We start from the raw sequence: 20,620 nt of genomic DNA on the forward strand, positions 1-20,620 counted from the left end.
AGTTGTACGTGCTGCCCTCGGTGGTGGAAATAAAGGTTCATCTAGTCATTGAGTATCGAATGACACTGTCGATTCCGCTGTGATTGTATAATTTTAATAACAGGATTCCAATTTTTATCCAGCTGAAAGCCGTTGTCACGATTTATAAGATTATTGGCAAGACGTATTTCCACTGATTCCTTGATTACGGAATCCCAAAAACCGGAAACCGGGGATAAAATTTTTGTTACATTGTATTCCATTGAATGTCCCAAGGAAATACAGTGCTCTGCTACTGCCGATTTTGACGGTTGCCGCAGACGGGTGTATCTTTCATGTTCTATACATCGTTCATGGACAGTTCTTGTCGTCTGGCCAATATATGCAGCGCCACATTCACAGGGAATTTTGTAGACGCCTGCCTTCTTCAGTTGTAAATCGTCTTTAACGGATCCAACCAGGGCCCGGTTCTTTGCTGGTGGACGAAAGATAACCTTGATTTTATTTTTCTTCAGTAATCGGCCTATTTTCGACGACACATTCCCGGCGTATGGAAGGAACGCAGTTGATTTAAAGTCATCATCTGCGTCCTCAGTGCGTTGCTTCTTGTTATGATAGTTGCGCATGGCCTTCCTTATTTGGCGAGAAGTGTAGCCATTCTCTTTGAAAACCTTCTCCAAGTATTCTAATTCTGCGTGGAGGTTTTCATCATCCGATATTATATGCGCTCGATGTATTAAGGTACTGAGAACACAATCACAGCGGAATCGACAGTGTCATTCGATACTCAATGACTAGATGAACCTTTATTTCCACCACCGAGGGCAGCACGTACAACTCGGCTATGCTGCGCATGTCAACACCTGACGCATGCGCTGTAGGATGCCAGTACATTTCACATGCGCGAGATTCGGCATAAATACCGCGACTGCACCTGGGCTCTTCAGTAGTTGTGTACTCACCTGATGATGGCCGGACGTCTCTGGGCCGAAATATCGTGGCAGAATGTCGACGGGATCCGGCTGCATACTCGGAAATTATTAGAAGAAGAAATACGCCGGGAAAATTTCAGAAGTTATATGCCAGTTTAATAACATGATTTTTTGTGACTATTAATGCTTGAACCTTCATACATTTTCTATTGAAAATTTTATCTTGTGACGAATAACTTTTTCTTAGGTCTTGTAAAGTTTTAAAGTTGGTCATGGTACTAGATACTATGAGTTTAGCAAGAATGTGACTTTAGTAAATACTAAATTGTTTTGAAGGTGAATAGAAATTAATCATTGTTTAAAAAGATGGAATGAACAAGTGTGTGTTTCAAACTAAGGGTGGGTGAGTGAGTAGACAACATGATGTCATATGGTTTTTAAAGTCATTTGGTTTGAATACGGATTATCTGAGAATCAACTGCAATGTTAAGTTTGAAGATGCATGAATGAGTATAAGCTAGTACAATAATATAAAGTACAACTTCAGTTCACCTGCAAATTTGATGAATGAATGAGGTGTGGTCTGATATGATAGGTAAGAGTGAAACAAAATATGAACTATGTTACCTTGGAACTACACTCCTGGAAATGGAAAAAAGAACACATTGACACCGGTGTGTCACACCCACCATACTTGCTCCGGACACTGCGAGAGGGCTGTACAAGCAATGATCACACGCACGGCACAGCGGACACACCAGGAACCGCGGTGTTGGCCGTCGAATGGCGCTAGCTGCGCAGCATTTGTGCACCGCCGCCGTCAGTGTCAGCCAGTTTGCCGTGGCATACGGAGCTCCATCGCAGTCTTTAACACTGGTAGCATGCCGCGACAGCGTGGACGTGAACCGTATGTGCAGTTGACGGATTTTGAGCGAGGGCGTATAGTGGGCATGCGGGAGGCCGGGTGGACGTACGGCCGAATTGCTCAACACGTGGGGCGTGAGGTCTCCACAGTACATCGATGTTGTCGCCAGTGGTCGGCGGAAGGTGCACGTGCCCGTCGACCTGGGACCGGACCGCAGCGACGCACGGATGCACGCCAAGACCGTAGGATCCTACGCAGTGCCGTAGGGGACCGCACCGCCACTTCCCAGCAAATTAGGGACACTGTTGCTCCTGGGGTATCGGCGAGGACCATTCGCAACCGTCTCCATGAAGCTGGGCTACGGTCCCGCACACCGTTAGGCCGTCTTCCGCTCACGCCCCAACATCGTGCAGCCCGCCTCCAGTGGTGTCGCGACAGGCGTGAATGGAGGGACGAATGGAGACGTGTCGTCTTCAGCGATGAGAGTCGCTTCTGCCTTGGTGCCAATGATGGTCGTATGCGAGTTTGGCGCCGTGCAGGTGAGCGCCACAATCAGGACTGCATACGACCGAGGCACACAGGGCCAACACCCGGCATCATGGTGTGGGGAGCGATCTCCTACACTGGCCGTACACCACTGGTGATCGTCGAGGGGACACTGAATAGTGCACGGTACATCCAAACCGTCATCGAACCCATCGTTCTACCATTCCTAGACCGGCAAGGGAACTTGCTGTTCCAACAGGACAACGCACGTCCGCATGTATCCCGTGCCACCCAACGTGCTCTAGAAGGTGTAAGTCAACTACCCTGGCCAGCAAGATCTCCGGCTCTGTCCCCCATTGAGCATGTTTGGGACTGGATGAAGCGTCGTCTCACGCGGTCTGCACGTCCAGCACGAACGCTGGTCCAACTGAGGCGCCAGGTGGAAATTGCATGGCAAGCCGTTCGACAGGACTACATCCAGCATCTCTACGATCGTCTCCATGGGAGAATAGCAGCCTGCATTGCTGCGAAAGGTGGATATACACTGTACTAGTGCCGACATTGTGCATGCTCTGTTGCCTGTGTCTATGTGCCTGTGGTTCTGTCAGTGTGATCATGTGATGTATCTGACCCCAGGAATGTGTCAATAAAGTTTCCCCTTGCTGGGACAATGAATTCACGGTGTTCTTATTTCAATTTCCAGGAGTGTATTTATAACTTCAACAACCGAGCAAGGTGGCGCAGTGGTTAGCACAGTGGACTCGCATTTGGGAGGACGACGGTTCAATCCCTTGTCGAGTCATCCTGATTTAGGTTTTCCGTGGTTTCCCTAAATCGCTCCAGGCAAATGCCGGGATGGTTCCTTCGAAAGGTCACAGCCGACTTCCTTCCCTGTCCTTCCCTAATCCGATGAGACCGATGACCTCGCTGTCTGGTCTCCTCCGCGACAACAACCCAACCCTTTCGTCAACCGAGTCTCAGCTGAACATGCAAACCTGATAAACACATAGGAATAAAATTTCTTTAATGCACTTGAGCTTTCACAAGTTTTGAGCACAACTGCATTGGCATAAATTTAAAAACCAGAAGGAAGTGTTTTTCCAGGAACAGCCATGTCATGTATACAAATTCATCCTGAAAGACCCATTTGATCAGAACATTTAATTGACACCGAGGAATATGATAAACAGCAATACTAGTGATTGTTGGTAGCAGACTAATGCAATCTTACTCTTATTTTACCCTTGATTCAGGTTTTCTTGTCTTGTAGCAGTGAGAGAGTGTTGAAAGCACTCTGAACGGTGGAAAAAACACGTGAGTCATCAGAGACAATAGTCGGTCGTCATCTAGAGCCAATTCGCATAAGGCCTGCAGAGGAATAGACGATAGTCAATAGCCCAGCAACCACCTACCATGATCTTGTAGTGCCATGCTGGGGCGCCCACTGACCTGGATACGGGTCAGCTCATTTCTCGGCCTTAATATTTTCTCTGTTACACTGTGACTTGTAATATTACTCTCACCGACTCATAAAATTGTAGCTTTGATCCTTATGATATCCATCACAAAAATTGTCTCGAACGAGAGATATTGATGATGGTTAGATAACATCAATATTTGTTTGGAAACGAAGCGGTCATCATGAAACACGATGAGAAGCCAATATTTTCTCTGTATACATGTGGTGTCAAGAGTGCTGTACATTTCGCTGATTTTAATGCCCATATACCATCAGCCATTTCTGGATATTCTGTGTTTCGAGGAACTTTTCCTCTCAAAGGACAAGATGATGTCTTAAACTTCTAACCAGTCCATCATCATCTAATTGGAGGCCACTGATCGACTGAAGCCTCCATCATCACTTAAAATATTATGTTGCCAGACCATCGTCTGTAAAAAAAAGGCAGCACTACATGGTGGTGAGTAAGGTTGACACTCGGGTGGAAACGGTTTTATTCATCGCAATGTTAACAATGATGATATAAAATTGTGAAAATAGATATCACTAGCTCTTGAATCCACAACAAATTTTCTTACAATATCAAGAAATCATTATACCTTGCAATGAGTTGATCATATCTGGTCGAATCCAGAGTACATACGAGTAATATGACTCCATCAGTATGTAGGGACGTCGGTGTGGCGCAAAGTACTGTACAAAAAGCGCCGTGCACTATCGTGAGTTAGGTTGCTGAGGAGTAACTCAGTACGGACGTAAAGTTGTTTCGTTTTCCTATTAGGATGCCAGTTTTGGTCATTGGCATCCTGACGAACGCGATGTGGAACACTTAAGCCATTAACTCACATCTTACTGAACTGGTAGAGGTACTGAACGTTTTCGGCATGTCACAGTATTCAAACGGTCTGGTATTTTGTTGTATGGCCCATGTCAGTAACTATTTTATCTAGCAAAATCGGTATGTTACAGTATTCAAACGGTCGGGTATTTTCTTGTATGGCTCATGTCAGTAACTATTTTATCTAGCAAAATATTGAACTAATTGTTTTTAACTGAAACTACATTTCTTGTTCAAATGGCTCTGAGCACTATGGGACTTAACATCTGCGGTCATCAGTCCCCTATAACTTAGAACTACTTAAACCTAAATAACCTAAGGACATCACACACATCCATGCCCGAGGCAGGATTCGAACCTGCGACCGTAGCGGTGGCGCGGTTCCAGACTGAAGCGCCTAGAACCGCTCGGTCACACCGGCCAGCTACATTTCTTGTATGACGGCTTTAGAGTTCCATCGATTATTATGGTGATATGGTACTAACTATGGTACGTAGCCAAACTTTTCGGCAAAAGAGGTGAAGACTGTCGCAGAGCGAATGTTCAAGTACTGTCTTGTAAGCAGAGGTTCGTGGGGCAAAACTTTTGCTCTATCGACCACTACTTACAACAAAAAATGTGCGATTCCACTTCTATTAGAATAAAGTGAAAAAAGTAATTCATATGCTGACACGTGGAAGTATGTGAATTTAAACGTATGTCAGTAAACGAGAATGTGTAAATTTTTGTTCAGAATGTTATAACAACACGAGTCACAGCTTCCACTGAAACGTAATAAGTAGTTAAATATAAGGTCAGAGATACATTTGATATTGAAGTAGGTTAGTGAAAGTACCCGCTTTAGTTATCGGATATCACATCACTCTGTGGGTGCACGAAGAGCTTGGCAGAGCGGCTGGCATTCGTGACACACTCAGCTTACTCGGAACTGACGTCAAAATGACGCGTGTACATATCCAGCAGCACTTTACGCATAAGAAAAGCGTGACATTGACACGAACTTCTCCCTTGTGACCCTCGGAAATCGCATTATATTCACGGAAAAAAGTTAAATATTTGTGACAAGAGAGAATATAAATACACGAAATGCATTCGCACTTGCGAGTATGGACAACCATCAGCTGTATAATGGAATGACGACAATGATAATGGCGTAGTAAATTGTCGAAAGTGGTAGCCAAATACAGTAATAATTTGGAAATTAGAGGGCAGAAAGGTGTTGTATTTGACGTCCTGAAGCGAACAGCCGAGTCGCGCAACCATATCTGAAATGATGGGCATAAATAGACAATGAAAATTTGTGTCCAACCGGGACTCGAACCCGGATTTCCCGCTTATCGTGAGTGGTCGCCTTACCATCTCACCCCCTCCCCCCAATCATATTCAGTTTGGTTCTAGGTGTTTGGCATGGACGGACGACGCATGACATCTGTTGAAGTTGTGGATAAATAAATGTGAATGTGATTGGTTCTCGTTTCAGTCGCAGCAACTTAAGCTGTCTTCTAATCCCACCTCGGAAATCGGAACATATTTGTAGAAAAAACAACCAAATATTTGTGAAAAGTAAGGAGTGCAAATGTCATTCATGATAGTTTCACTCGTAACAACTTCATCGTTCGTTTTTTAATCAGACTGAAGTCAAAAATCTAAGAAACTCACTCCTTAGTGAGCACACTGTTGTATGTAAATAACATCAAATATTGCAGAACATATATGTACTTCATTAATAAAAAGTCACAGAATCTCTTACAAACGCGAAGGTGAAAAAAAAAAATTAACGTATAGTAGCACCCAAACTTGCTTCTTCCGACTCCACAACTCTGCGTGTCCCTAACCACAAGACAAAAACGAACACATGCAATTATTAATAGTATCATCACTCATCTTAGAGTCTCCTGAATGCTTCTGATATTTCATTAATTTGTAAGAAATCGTAACAAGGGTGACCTCTTCAGTTGAAACTTCCGGGATGAGAGGCCGTCGTCGATGTATAAAATTTCCACCTATCGTTTCGTCTCCATCTGCGTGAGACATCTTCTGAGGTCGTCCGGCTACTGCCAGGTACTCTCGCATTTATAGAGCGCATAGAGGGCACCAACATTCGTCACGTGATGCCGACGGTATGCCCATCTTTGGAAGGCGTCATCATTCTCGATTAAGAGTAATTGATTGTCATTCTGCTGTTGCGGAAATTCTATACAACAGTATGGCATAGGCTATATTTCCTCTAAGTACTCTCTCGTAAGGTATGATAATTCTGTTCTAATCAGCTCAGTATCTATTATGTAATGCATCAGACTTCTTGACATATTCAACTCAATTTTGGCTCATGATGGAGTGCTTAGAGCATGCTCTACCTCTGTCACTGGATGCGTCCTTACTTTCAGTCTCTCTGAAGGTAGGCATCACCAATGAAGTCTCTGAAGCTAACAGCACAGAGGAGTTGTAAATATCAGGTTAATACTGCATATCACTTTATAAATTCCGTAATATAGCTGATTTTATTACGATGGCCATCTCTCCCTGTGTAGATGGGAGATTGAAAGTTCATTAAAAGATCTCGCCGAAACGAAAAAAACGTCTGATTACCACTCCAACTTGCGAATCAGATCTGTAGTTTTCTTGCCCTCCCTTCTCTGGCATGAAGTTCATTGGCTAACTAATTAAATTGATCATGTGAATCCTATTGCATGGTGAGTAATTTTCTTCCTGCAGTAGGATTACACTCGCCAGGTAACCATTACAGACGCTTCTGTGGTGTCTCTAGGGGCTTCCCAGAGGCTAAAGTATTACCATCATGTATTCTCTAGGTGTGATTCTTGTGTGTTCTATAACAAATATTGCACCGACGGACCTCACCTCACAGTGTATACAGGGAACAGCATTATGCCTTTAAAACAAATACTGTGACAGTGCAAATAGTGGATGCAGTACTAAGTCAATGAAATCTCCAGCTAAAGAAGTGTAAACTCACTCCCAAGCTGTGATTCTTATGCCTGCTACAACAGAATATTGTACCGACAGACCTCACCTCACATAGTGTAAGGGTTTTGTCTCACACTTTTAAAATGAATACTATGATTGCAAAGGTCAAATAGTAGATATAGGACAAAAATCAATTAAATCTCCGGCAAAATATATGTAAACTCACACTCATGCTATGAACTTATGCTTGCTACAATGATTATTGAACCAAAAACATTGAATCTTGTTCTGAATATACTACATAATAAGCACTTAACGGCATCCAACAGTCTTTAAACATACATTCAGCTAACAAGTTCCACACACAATGGTGAGCAGAAGACTTCACCAATTATGTAATGCTGGTAGGACCAAACCATTACATGATAATCAATATTGAGTGAACATTCTGTGATAGGTAGACATATTTTTCTCATGAGTGGTACCACTGTTTCTTAGGAGGAGAGAGATATAATCCTCTTGTAAGTGTGCAGCTATTAAAAAACACAATAGCACCACTATGTTATGCTATGAGTGTGTCCCACCCTTGGTTCTGCAGGAAGACTAAACACTACAGAACAGCTGTTTTCATGCTATCTATTCACAAGTTGGGAAAACACCCACAGTAATTTTTAAACCTGACAGCAGGCTACAATTCGCATCCTTCCATCCTAGTTATTTCGTAACATCCAAACTACAAACTCGGTCTTTGATACTGTTGTCAGTGACGGATGAGCAAACTGCCAATGTTGGAGTTCTATGACTACGATACACTTTACATCCTCCTTAGCCAACGAACATTGTATTACCAGCATGGGGACTGTAGTATACAACTACAGGATGGATTGCGTGTTTGACCCTGTGCAAAACCATTTAAGTGTTTTAAACTCTAGCAAACAGCATTTACATTGTGCTTCTCTGTAGTCTCTACCAATCACAACCATGCAGTGCCAGCTAACAAATACCCTACAGACCAGCTGCTGCATGGGTTTCAATAACATTCTGCATTATGTCTATTCAGGTAAACTGACTGCTGCATTGGATGCTTTCATGGAAAGAGAACTAGCAAAGACAACCATCTGCCTCTAAATTGATATGGATCTGTGTTGAAGGATAATAGAAAGTAGGTGGAGTAATTGGCTGAGAAGTGATTAACAAGATAGACTGGTGATGCATTCTAGGGAGAGGGAGATGTTGTGGCATGTCATTTATTGCACATTTAACTTTTTCCTGTTGTTCTCTTGGGCTGTATCAGGTCTGTGGTATAACCTGCATTCGACTCACATACAATTAATTTGTTTCTTGTCGGTGTGACATAGAGCACTATCAACCTGCAATTGGTAACAGTAAATCTCCCCCATATCACAACTGTCAGAGGACTTACAACTCGTGTGATGAATCATGTCCACTAAACTGATGGAGAACCTCTTTTGGTACCCTCTTCTAGATGAATGAAGATGCATGCGAAGTACACCATTTCCCCGCTACATAAGAAACTGTACTCTTTTTTGTAGAAGGTATTAGTTTTTTTATCACCTTAAAGTTTGTCACCATAGTGAGTGGGATAGAAAACCTGCAGGCTTAATGTATGTCAGGAGTTGGAAATATATTTCCTGCATTGCATTATTAGCAGCACTGCAATTCTACAACTAATATATTCGAAACCACACTACTTTAACATTATAGCATGTTGTAAGTGCAGAACAAAGTAGCATTATGAGTGTGTGTTTATGTTCAATGATCATTTCACTCTTTCCAGTATCTTCTTGGTATGGAGTCTAAACACTACAACAATTCTCCAGAATTAATAGCACAAGTGATTTACGTAAAATGTTTCAAACTCCTATCTAGAGCACCATCATGCATAAACCATGTTTTTCTTCTTCTTCTTCTTCTTCTTGAGCATCTGTTATATCACCACAACCATCTCAAACATATCAGGCTTGTATCCACAGTCTTTTCAGAACAGCAGTTATGGTGTTCAAATAAGACTATCGGTCTATATCACTAGCATCAGTTGGTTGTACAAGTTTGGAACACGTGTTATACTCTTTTCAAATGCCAAACATTGAAGTTTACTGATTATGTGGAAGTCAGCTCCTTCTGTTCCTTCATGAGATGTCAAATGTAGTATGTGTAGTACCTTCCTACTTCTGGTCAGTTCCAAATTAAACTGGTACATTGTTCCAGGGAGGGCTGGTTAATGACAGACAAAAACTTACGAGATGAATAGAGAGATACCACCTAGAGTCTTTCCAGGATCCTTAGTCAATAGGTTCAATGAAGTGGCAACTCGTTTTGAAATAGAGGGCAGAGAGCTGCTATGGATATGATTCATTTACTCCAGTGGTGTTCATCAAACGTTTTGGTGAGATCTTCCAATCTCAGTCTTTATCCTACAAATGCGACAATACAGAGATGACAGGCAGAGATGACCAACTATAGTAAAATGAAGTGTTCCAAAAATGGCTCCAGGCACTATGGGACTTAACATCTGAGGTCATCAGTCCCCTAGACTTAAAACTACTTAAACCTAACTAACCTAAGCACATCACACACATCAATGTCCAAGGCAGGATTCGAACCTGCGACCATTTGCAGCAGAAGTGTTCAGCTAACGGATGTAGTTTTTGCACCTCTTCTCTGCTGCTGGCTATTTCCCATGCTATGAAACAGTATTTGCATCATTTTTACAGAGCTCCGACCTTGGCAGTTTGCTTATCCATCATTGACAATAGTATCATAGTCCTAGTTCGTGGTTTTACTCAGCTGGATGTTACGAAATAACGAGGAGGTCGAGATGCGAATTATAGCTTGCTGTCGGGTGTAAAGGATACTGTGTTTTTTTTCTGAGATGTGGATAGAGTGTGTGATAGCTGGTGTTCTCTATTGATATTTATGAATTTGAAATATATGTAAACGCCACATGCATGATAAGTTATTTGCATAACTTTCACAGAGACTAATTTTGAGTGCTAAGGCTACAAGAAGCTCCTGGAAATGGACAGCGGCAGGAGGGTGGTAGGCGCCAATGTACTGAATAGTGGCCACCCGCAGCGACTTCAAGGCCGCTGGTCACTGCACCCGTCTGGTCACAGCGTCAACCCATCTGACAAATGCTGCCTCTTCCCACCACGAGACATAGCCGAAGGCCCTTATTTTTTAACATTGCGTAACACTTCATTAGAAGAGCAAAGACAGAAAAATAGATGTAGCATGCTGTTGGCCGTTCCGTGCTGAATGGTCAAGTATTTTGTCTAGCTCCAGGGGTCACCATTTCCTAGAAATATGTTTGATTTCTGCAGACCTGAATCAATATGTCATTTTCAAGCCGTCACTGACCAAAGCTGAGCACCTACAGTGGATTGAGCTCTTTGTGAACATTCAGTGACAGGATAGAACAGACCTGGAATACCAGTATACCTACCTATGAGAGGTGGGGAGGGGTAGAGTGACGGAGTAAGGGAGGTAAGACTGGACTTCAGCTGCTTAATCTCTGTCCATACATCGCGCTGAAGATACGTGCAGTGTTCTGGGAGAAATTTTTTTTTTCAGTAGTTGTGTGATGTTATTACAGTGTTTAGTCTTCCTGTAGAACCAAGGGTGGGATGCACTCATAGCATAACATAGTTGTGCTATTGTGTTTTTTTAAAAGCTGCACACTTACAAGAGGATTATGTCTCCCCCCCCCCCCCAAGACACAGTGGTACCACTCATGAGAAAAATATGTCTATCCATCACAGAATGTTCGCTTAATATTAATTATCATTTTGTTGTTTGGACCTACCAGCATTATGTTATTGGTGAAGTATTCTACTCACCATAGTGTGTGGAAATTGCTAGTTGAATGTACGTTTAAGGACTGTTGCAATCTGTTGAGAGCCTATGTTGTAGTATATTCAATGCAAGATTAAATGTTCTTGGTTCAATAATCATTGTAGCAAGTATAAGTTCATAGTATGAGTGTGAGTTTACATATATTTTGCTGGAGATGTAACTGATTTAGCTGGAGACTTCACTGGTGGTAGTACTAAATCCGCTATTTGCACTTTTGCCACCACTATATTCATTTTAGAAACGTAAAGCTACATCATTTATATGATGTGGAGGTTATCTTGCGAGTGTAAACCGACTTCACAAAAAAAGTTTCTTACCACGCAATGGGACTCTCACAATTAATTTAAGTAATTAAGATTTCCCTCCCATCTACACAGAGATGACCATCATATTAAAATCAGTTATATCAGCAAATTTATAATGCAATATGTAGTGTTAACTCCTCTGTACTGCTACCTTGAAAGACTTTATAGGTGACAAGGCATCTGGCTATGTTAAGAGAGACTGAAAGAAAGGGGGCATCCAGTGACAGAGGTAGAGCATGCTCTTAGCACTCCATCATAAGCCAAAAGTGAGTTTAATATTCCACTCCTGTGATGCAGGATGTAACAAATAAGAAGCTGATAAGAACACATATCCTTTTTAGCCAATGAGAAAATACTTAGAGGAAATACAGTCTATGGTATATGTTGTACAGGAGTTTCAGAAGAAGCAATGAAACTTTAGCAATGTGAAAACATGTGTATGCTTTCATTTCTTCTGTCTTCAAAGATAACTCATATAAGAATGATGAATCTATATTTTGCATGAACAATTCTAGGTGTACTGACTACAACATTCCTGTTTTGGATTGGGTAAAGTGGATTTTTTAAACTGCAGAGAGTCTATGTTGTGGGTACAAGTACAGTTAGAACTATACATTCAAGTCATGCCCACTTCTCTTACAGTGTCATAGCCAGCTGCTGGCCAGACGCCACAGCTTAGTCTAGGGTTTCTCAGAAGGATTATCCCCTGGGGTCATAAATCAATTAGCATAATAATAGGTATCCCCAGGGAGTCATAAATCAGTTAGTATAACAATAGGTAAAGGGGAGAAGGAGGGGGTAATTTACCTCTGAATACATGTTTACCCCTAAATGTATGCAATCCACACAAACAAAAAGTCCTGGAACCCTCTTTGTTCCACTACTCATGTCTCTCTTCTTCCTTCAAGGATGGCAACAAACAGTTGCCAATTCGGTGGGGAAAATGTGTTGCAAATTCAGGAGGGTATGCAGAAATGTGAGGTGGGTGTATTTTTGTTTTGGTTGATTCAATAAACTTAACAGAAAACAATACTGGTTTAAATTTGACCTTCCATTGTACAGTCCCTGGTGAATACTTCTTTCCTTGCATACACCTCACTTACTTCCCCCATGAACTAGATGTTTTTAGAGAAATGGACAGTCTGTGATAAACAGATCTACTTACGCTGTCCTTTTGCGAACAATGGAGTTAGATCGATGTAAGTCAGGCCACGGAACTGACAGCTTTCTTTGTCTTTTCATTTCATCTCCTGCTGAATGTGTAGTTATTGGAAGTAATATGTCTCCTGTCTGAAAGGATACAGAAGCAGAGCTGTACTACCACTTTTGTATTTTTGGTTGCATATTTCTGTTTTGATCAGTGTTATTAAGAAACGGATATTTACATTACAGATCTTCAAACCAATATGCCATGGAAGAAAAATAACTTACATCGAATTATGAATTAAAAAAATAGTAATCTGCTTACTTTTCAGTACCTTTGTGGATTTCTTAGAACTTTTATTCAGCCCTGTTGTGTTGTTCACATCTGGGAAATACTGAAACTGTCGTTTATCACTATGGGGCAGCTCCGTTATGTGATTAACAGATCCTGAAATTGTACATACATTTTTTAATATACTGCAGCTTACTGTAATGTAGCATAGCGCAGAAAATCTTTATTCACATTTTCAATCAATATAAAGTGTACACCATAATGTACTTCTAGCAAAAGAGCTAACATCATTTTGTAGATGAGTTTTTGCGGCACAGGTTATGATGTAGAAGTGTATAGACTCCTCCAGCCATTATTTTGAGTACAGTTGATCAAATTCTACTTCAGACATAGAATACATATGTTATTAATATTTCTGTGCTTACACATAATTGTGGTGTTAAGATGGTGACACAATGAATCAGAAAGAAGGAAGATTAACGCAGTTGTTAGGGACGGAGCACAAGCTTGGGTATGGAAAAATGCAGGAGGTAATTGTCCGTGTCCTTTTCAAATGAAATATCTCAGCAGTCAATGTAATTTAGATTGAGGATGGAAAAAGTGAGATTATGTACATTTTGGGGGTGATGTATGAAGTAGGTGCCGGTTTAATGAAAGGGGAAATGGAATCTGGAAGCTTTGTGAGGGTTTCTCTAATAGATGAAGATATGAAAGTTGAGATGAGGATCCCGAACTAAGATATTAGAAAAAATGGGAATGAGGAGTGGAACTCTGATGTAGGAACAAAAGTCAGAACATTTTAAATCTGGAATGATATGAAGATGTTCAGACAGGTAGCGAGAGGCTACTAAACATTTATAGTGAGGTGATGTGGAGTGTGTGGGAGCAGATGTAAGACTGAGGGAGAGTGCTTGTGCAGGCATGGTGAAGTCCCCCACTGGAAGTAATTGGGATGTGATTGAGTTGTTGGCATCAAGTTTGTCAGAAGGGCGGGATAACTGTAGACATTTAGTGGAAAAAGGAAGAGAGGAGGATTTTGTACTTTGGTAAAGGATCCATGTTGTGGTGGGCAGGCGTGTAAGGGAGGAAATCAAGACACAGCACATGACATTTTAAGGGAATTACAGTGTTTTAGGAAAGCTCAAATCAAGGCAACATTTGCATAAAGGAGGAAGAGTTTTATCAAGGCTTCGTAGATATCGAAGGTACTGGAGGGATCCGATCCCTTTGATCGGATTATTACTAATTTTATTTTACTGTGGGCTTCTTTCTGGATAGTTAGTAGATGGAGTGGAGGGGGTGTTCTACCATCGTTTACCCTTCATACTTTAAAATTTAATTAGTTTGTTGTTTATGGGCATCCAACCATGACATTACCAACGTCTCATAACTTTTAACAAGCAAAATATCATATACTCGGTTTTGCACACGCTCTTGTCAGATTGTGCCATCTTTGTCTTCCATTCATTATACACAAGTTAATCTCCGGTCGATATTACTGCTTTCTATATGGGGCAGTCAAATGAAAACGAGAGGGACGGAAAAGAAGTAAGGAAGTTGTATTATTTGAAAAGTAATCGCTATGACTATTTATACATTTATCCAGCTGCAAGGCAAGACGGTCAGGAAAAATATTTGCGGTTGGCTATGGATCCATGATTGTATTTAGCTGTGTTTTCCTAGTAGTATATGTCTTAAATTTCGTGTTATGTGTTTTTTTTTCTAAGAGGTTTAGCGTTTTGTAACTGTAATTGTAAATTCATTTAGTCTGTAGCGCAGTAGTTGCTCATTGCGTGTTTTGAAGACAAGTGACCGTTCGTTCAGCACGGTGGGCTAGTCAGTCAGGGTTCAGTTGTCGCCTGTTGCACATTTCCACAGCGACAAATTACGTATTTAGTTTTTCCTGTGTTTTCCTGGTAGTTTAAAATTTAAGAGTTTTAATCTCGCGTTTTTTAACTGTAAGTGCACATTCAGAACGTCTGTAGCGCAGTTCTCATTAAGGCGTCAGCGTCCATTGGTGAAACGTCATTAGGGTATCAGGTTGCATATCTAGATTTCTGTCTGCCTTAATTGTTTGTTTATTCCTTCGGCTAATCTTGCTAGGACGGGTAGAATGTGCGCGTGCTGTGTGCGGATGCAGGAGCTGGCCGCAGTTCACGAACAGCTGAATGCGCTTTCTGCTCCTGTCAGCCGCCATCAGGTTGCTACTTCGGGGTGTAGCGGTGGCGGAGAATCGGCGCGTCGCACCGGACATCTCAGTTGTCGCTTGTTTCGCCCGCAGGCTCTGCTGCTGAAGCACCAACGCAGTGGATCTACTGTCCTCAGAGCAGGGTGAGTGGCGGGTAGTAACGCGTTCGCGGCGTTCGAGGCGGAGGACTAATATGGAGGATGGGTGTCTGGTCTCGCATGTTCGCCCTATGAACGAACAGGTGGCCGTTCCTTCAGCAGGGTCCGAGCAGGCACACGTGGCCGGGGTTTCCTAATTTTCGGGAACTCCAACGTTAGACGCGTTGTGGAGCCCCTTAGAAAGATCGCGTTTAGGGCTGGAAGGAAAGCCAATATGCACTCGTTATGTCTGCTCGGGGGCAGAATCCGAGACGTGGAAAAGGCCGTGCCTGTGCCTACCGAGCATTCAGGGTGCAGTTGTCTGCAAGTTGTGGCTCATTTCGGCACTAAGGAAGTCTGTCACATGGGTTGTGAGGCCATCCTCAGCTCATACAGGCGGCTGGCAAGTGGTGAAGGCTGCTGGCGGCCTCACGCATGGGATGCAAGCAGACCTTGCAATTTGCAGAGTTGTTCTCAGAGGTGATCGGGGTCCAGTGGTTAGGAACCGAAAATGGTTCAAATGGCTCTGAGCACTATGGGACTTAACATCTGAGGCCATCAGTCCCCTAGACTTAGAACTACTTAAACCTAACTAACCTAAGTACATCACACACATCCATGCCCGAGGCAGGATTCGAACCTACGACCGTAGCGGTCGCGCGGTTCAAGACTGAAGCGCCTAGAACCGCTCGGCCACAACAGCCGGCTTAGGAACTGAGTAGATGGTTTCAACGAAAGGCTTCGTCGGCTCTGTGACGGTCGTCGCTGCAGATATCAGGACCTACGTTATCGGAAGAGAATTTTAGGATTCTAGGAACCTCAGACTGCATTCAGAGTAAAGACATTTCAAAATTTTATCAGTAAACTGTCGAAGTATTCGTAACCTATGTCCCGAATTTACTGCCCTCCAGGAAAGTTCTCAGGCTCAAATTATTCTTGGAACCGAGAACTGGCTGAAACCCGAAGTAGAAAACTCTGAGATATTTAGAGAGTCATGGACAGATTAGACGCCATAGGAGTGGGAGTGTTCTTTGCAATTGACAAAAATGTTTTAGGACTCCCCTGGACAGGTCAGAGGTGCACTATACAAAGGAAGCAGCTACTCGGGTAGCAGGGTACTTGTAGAATGCCATAGGCTAGACAGTAGTGTAAAGTATTGTGATAAACACTCGCCAGACGACACGCAGATAGCGAAATCAGACAGTGTTCAGTGTAAAAACACTTCCACTATCATAATTTTATCAGTAAATTGTCAAAGTATTCGTATCAAAGTTCCCGAATTTACTGCCCTCCAGAAAGTTATCGCGTTCATATTACTCTTGTGACCGAGAGCTGGCTGAAACCCAGAGCAGAAAGCTCTGAGATATTTAGTGAGTCATGGAAAGTACACTACTGGCCATTAAAATTGCTACACCACGAAGATGACGTGCTACAGACGCGAAATTTAACCCACAGGAAGAAGATGCTGTGATATGCAAATGATAAGCTTTTCAGAGCACCCACACAAGGTGGCGACACCTACAACGTGCTGACATGAGGAAAGTTTCCAACCGATTTCTGATACACAAACAGCAGTTGACCAGCGTTGCCTGATGAAACGTTGTTGTGATGCCTCGTGTAAGGAGGAGAAATGCGTACCATCACGTTTCCGACTTTGATAAAGGTCGGACTGTAGCCTATCGCGATTGCGGTTTATCGTATCGCGACATTGCTGCTCGCGTTGGTCGAGATGAAACGGATCAAATGGCTCTGAGCACTATGGGACTTAACATCTTAGGTCATCAGACCCCTAGAACTTAGAACTACTTAAACCTAACTAACCTACGTACATCACACACATCCATGCCCGAGGCAGGATTCGAACCTGCGACCGTAGCAGTCCCGCGGTTCCGGACTGCAGCGCCTAGGACCGCACGGCCACAGCGGCCGGCTGGTCGAGATCCGATTACTTTTAGCAGAATATGGAATCCGTGGGTTCAAGAGGGTAACACGGAACGCCGTGCTGGATCCCAACGGCCTCGTATCACTAGCAGTCGAGATGACAGGCATCTTATCCGCATGGCTGTAACGGATCGCGCAGCCACGTCTCGATCCCTGAGTCAACAGATGGGGACGTTTGCAAGACAACAACCATCTGCACGAACAGTTCGACGACCTTCGCAGCAGCATGGACTATCAACTCGGAGGCCATGGCTGCGGTTACCCTTGACGCTGCATCACAGACAGGAGCGCCTACGATGGTGTACTCATCGACGAACCTGGGTGCACGAATGGCAAAACGTCATTTTTTCGAATGAATCCAGGTTCTGTTTACAGCATCATAATGGTCGCATCCATGTTTGGCGGCATCGCGGTGGACGTACATTGGAAGCGTGTATTCGTCATCGCCATACTGGCGTATCACCCGGCGTGATGGTATGGAGTGCCATTGGTTACACGTCTCGGTCACCTCTTGTTCGCATTGACGGCACTTTGAACAGTGGACGCTGCATTTCAGATGCGTTACGACCCGTGGCTCTACCCTTCATTCGATCCCTGCGAAACCCTACATTTCAGCAGGATAATGCACGATCGCATGTTGCAGGTCCTGTACGGGCCTTTCTGGATACAGAAAATGTTCGACTGCTGCCCTGGCCAGCACATTCTCCACATCTCTCACCAATTGAAAACGTCTGGTCAATGGTGACCGAGCAACTGGCTCGTCACAATACGCCAGTCACTACTCGTGATGAACTGTGGTATCGTGTTGAAGCTGCATGGGCAGCTGTACCCGTACACGCCATCCAAGCTCTGTTTGACTCAATGCCCAGGCGTATCAAGGCCGTTATTAGGGCCAGAGGTGGTTGTTCTGGGTACTGATTTCTCGGGACCTATGCACCCAAATTGCGTGCAACTGTAATCACTTGTCAGTTCTAGTATAATATATTTGCCCAATGAATACCCGTTTATCATCTGCGTTTCTCCTTGGTGTAGCAATTTCAATGGCTAGTAGTGTATATTGGAGAGACCGATTAGACGCTAGGAGCGGGAGTGTTCATTGCAGATGACAAAAAATATTGTCCCTAATTAGGTCGAAACTGAGTGTGACAGCGAAGTTACCTTGTCGCGTATAACAAGTGTAGGTGAAATCGAGTTAATTGTTGGATGTTTTTACCGGCTACCCGAGTCCGCTGTGACAGTTTTGGAGTCATTCAAAGAAAGTCTACGGTCAGTAAAGGCTAATTACCCACGTCATGCAACAGTAGTTGGCGGCGACTTTATCCTACCGAGTATAGACTGAGACGTCTATGGATTCATTGAAGGGGTTCCAGACAGTCTTGCGAAGTACTTTTGAACATGTTTTCCGAAAATTTTCTTGAGGTGCTACATCGACAGCCCACACGCAGCGAAAATATTTTGACCTTGTAACTACAAACAGGTCTGATCTTATCGATGGCATCAGTATAGAGACAGGGAGTAGCGATCATGATGTCATCATAGCGACTATGGTTGGTAAAGTTAATAAATCAGTCAAGAAGGCTAGGAGAGTATTTCTGCTAGAAAGGGCTGATAAGCCGTTGTTAGCACCTCACTTAGACAAGGAACTGACATTATTTATTTCCAGGATGACGGACGTAGAGGAATTAAGGGCGAAGTTTAAACAGATAGTAAATCGTGTTCTGGAGCAGTATGTGCCTAGTAAGTGGATTAAGGCCGGAAAAGATCTAACAAAGGAATTTGAAAAATGCTGAGGATGCAAAGACTCTTGCACTCTCGGTTCAAAAGAGAACGCGTAAATGACGACAGACAAAGAATAGCAGAGATTCGTGCGTCTGTAATAAGATCTATGCGCGAAGCATACAACTACCACCGTGATATCTCAGCAAAAGACCTGTCCGAGAACCCGAGAAAATTCTGGTCCTATATAAAAGTCTAAGGCTTCTATGCAGTTACTCGTTGAGCAGTCTGGTGTGGCAGTAGAAGACAGCAAAAGGAAAGCCGAAGTTTTAAATTTCGCGTTTAAAACATTGCTCACGCTGGAGAATAGTACAAACATACCGTAGTTTAACGATCGCACAGACTCCCGTATAAATGACATAGTAATAGGCATCCCTGTGGTAGACAAACAACTGAAAGAGTTGAAAACAAGTAAGTTGCCAGGTTCGCGAGGAATCCCAATTCGGTTTTACTAAGAGTACTCCACGGAATTGTCCCCTTTCTTAGCTTGCATTTATCGCATATCTCCCACCCAGCGCAAAGTTCCAAGACACTGAAAAAAAGCGCAAGTGATTCCTGATATCAGAAGGGTAAAAGAACGGACGCGCAAAATTGCAGACCAATATAATTAACATCGGTTTTCCGCAAAACTCTATTGCCTTAAGACCCGAAAAGCTTCTGTCCAAGAAGTAGCATGCGTTTAGAAAACATCGCTCGTGTGAAACTCAGGTTGCCCTTCCATCACATGATGTATTGCGAACAATGGACGAAGAGCAACACGCAGATTCCATATATCTAGATTTCCGAAAAGCATTTGACATGATACCCCATTGCGGACTGTTAACGAAGATACAAGCACATGGAATAGGTTCCCAGATATGTGAGTGGCTCGAAGACTCCTTAAGTTATTGAACCCAGTATGTTGTCCTCGAAGGCAGGCACTCGTCGGAGACAAGTGTGCCGTCAGGAGAGCCCCAGGGAATTGTGATATCATTTCCTACATACAAAAATTATCTGATAGACAGAGTGGGCAGCAATCTTCAGCTCTTTACTCATGATGCTGTGTAGCTCTCAATATAGACAAATGTAACTTAATGCAGATGAGTAGGAAAAACAAATCCGTAGCGTTCGAATATAGTATTAGTAGTGTGCAGCTTGATAGACTCACGTTGTTTAAATGCCTGAGCGCAAAGACTGCAGAGCAGTTCTACAGCCCCCAACGTACATTTCGAGTAAGGATCAAGAAGGTAACATAGGAGAAACTAGGGCTCATAGGGAGGCATATAGGCAATCGTCTTTCCATCGCTCTATTTACGTGTGGTACACGAAAGGAAGTGGCAAGCAGTGGTACAGGGGTCCCCCCGCACGCATCGTACTGTAGCTTTCGGCGTATGTATGTAGATGTACGAGGTGCATTCAAGTTCTAAGGCCTCCGATTTTTTTTCTAATTAACTACTCACCCGAAATCGATGAAACTGGCGTTACTTCTCGACGTAATC

General features: G+C 43.1%; 1 protein-coding gene across 1 annotated transcript in view; it reads right to left on the reverse strand.

The window, feature by feature from the left end:
- Positions 1 to 20,620, reverse strand: part of LOC126183599 (uncharacterized) — a 77,466-nt gene that overhangs the window by 41,582 nt on the left and 15,264 nt on the right. Inside the window, exons 3-4 of the mRNA XM_049925705.1 lie at positions 13,144 to 13,256; positions 12,831 to 12,955 (exon numbers count right to left, since the gene is read on the reverse strand). Of these exons, the coding sequence (XP_049781662.1) occupies positions 12,831 to 12,955; positions 13,144 to 13,256 (238 nt within the window). The remainder of the gene's footprint in view (positions 1 to 12,830; positions 12,956 to 13,143; positions 13,257 to 20,620) is intronic.

The sequence above is a fragment of the Schistocerca cancellata genome, chromosome 4, assembly GCF_023864275.1.
Source record: "Schistocerca cancellata isolate TAMUIC-IGC-003103 chromosome 4, iqSchCanc2.1, whole genome shotgun sequence".
In the NCBI taxonomy this organism is placed as follows: Eukaryota; Metazoa; Arthropoda; class Insecta; order Orthoptera; family Acrididae; genus Schistocerca; species Schistocerca cancellata.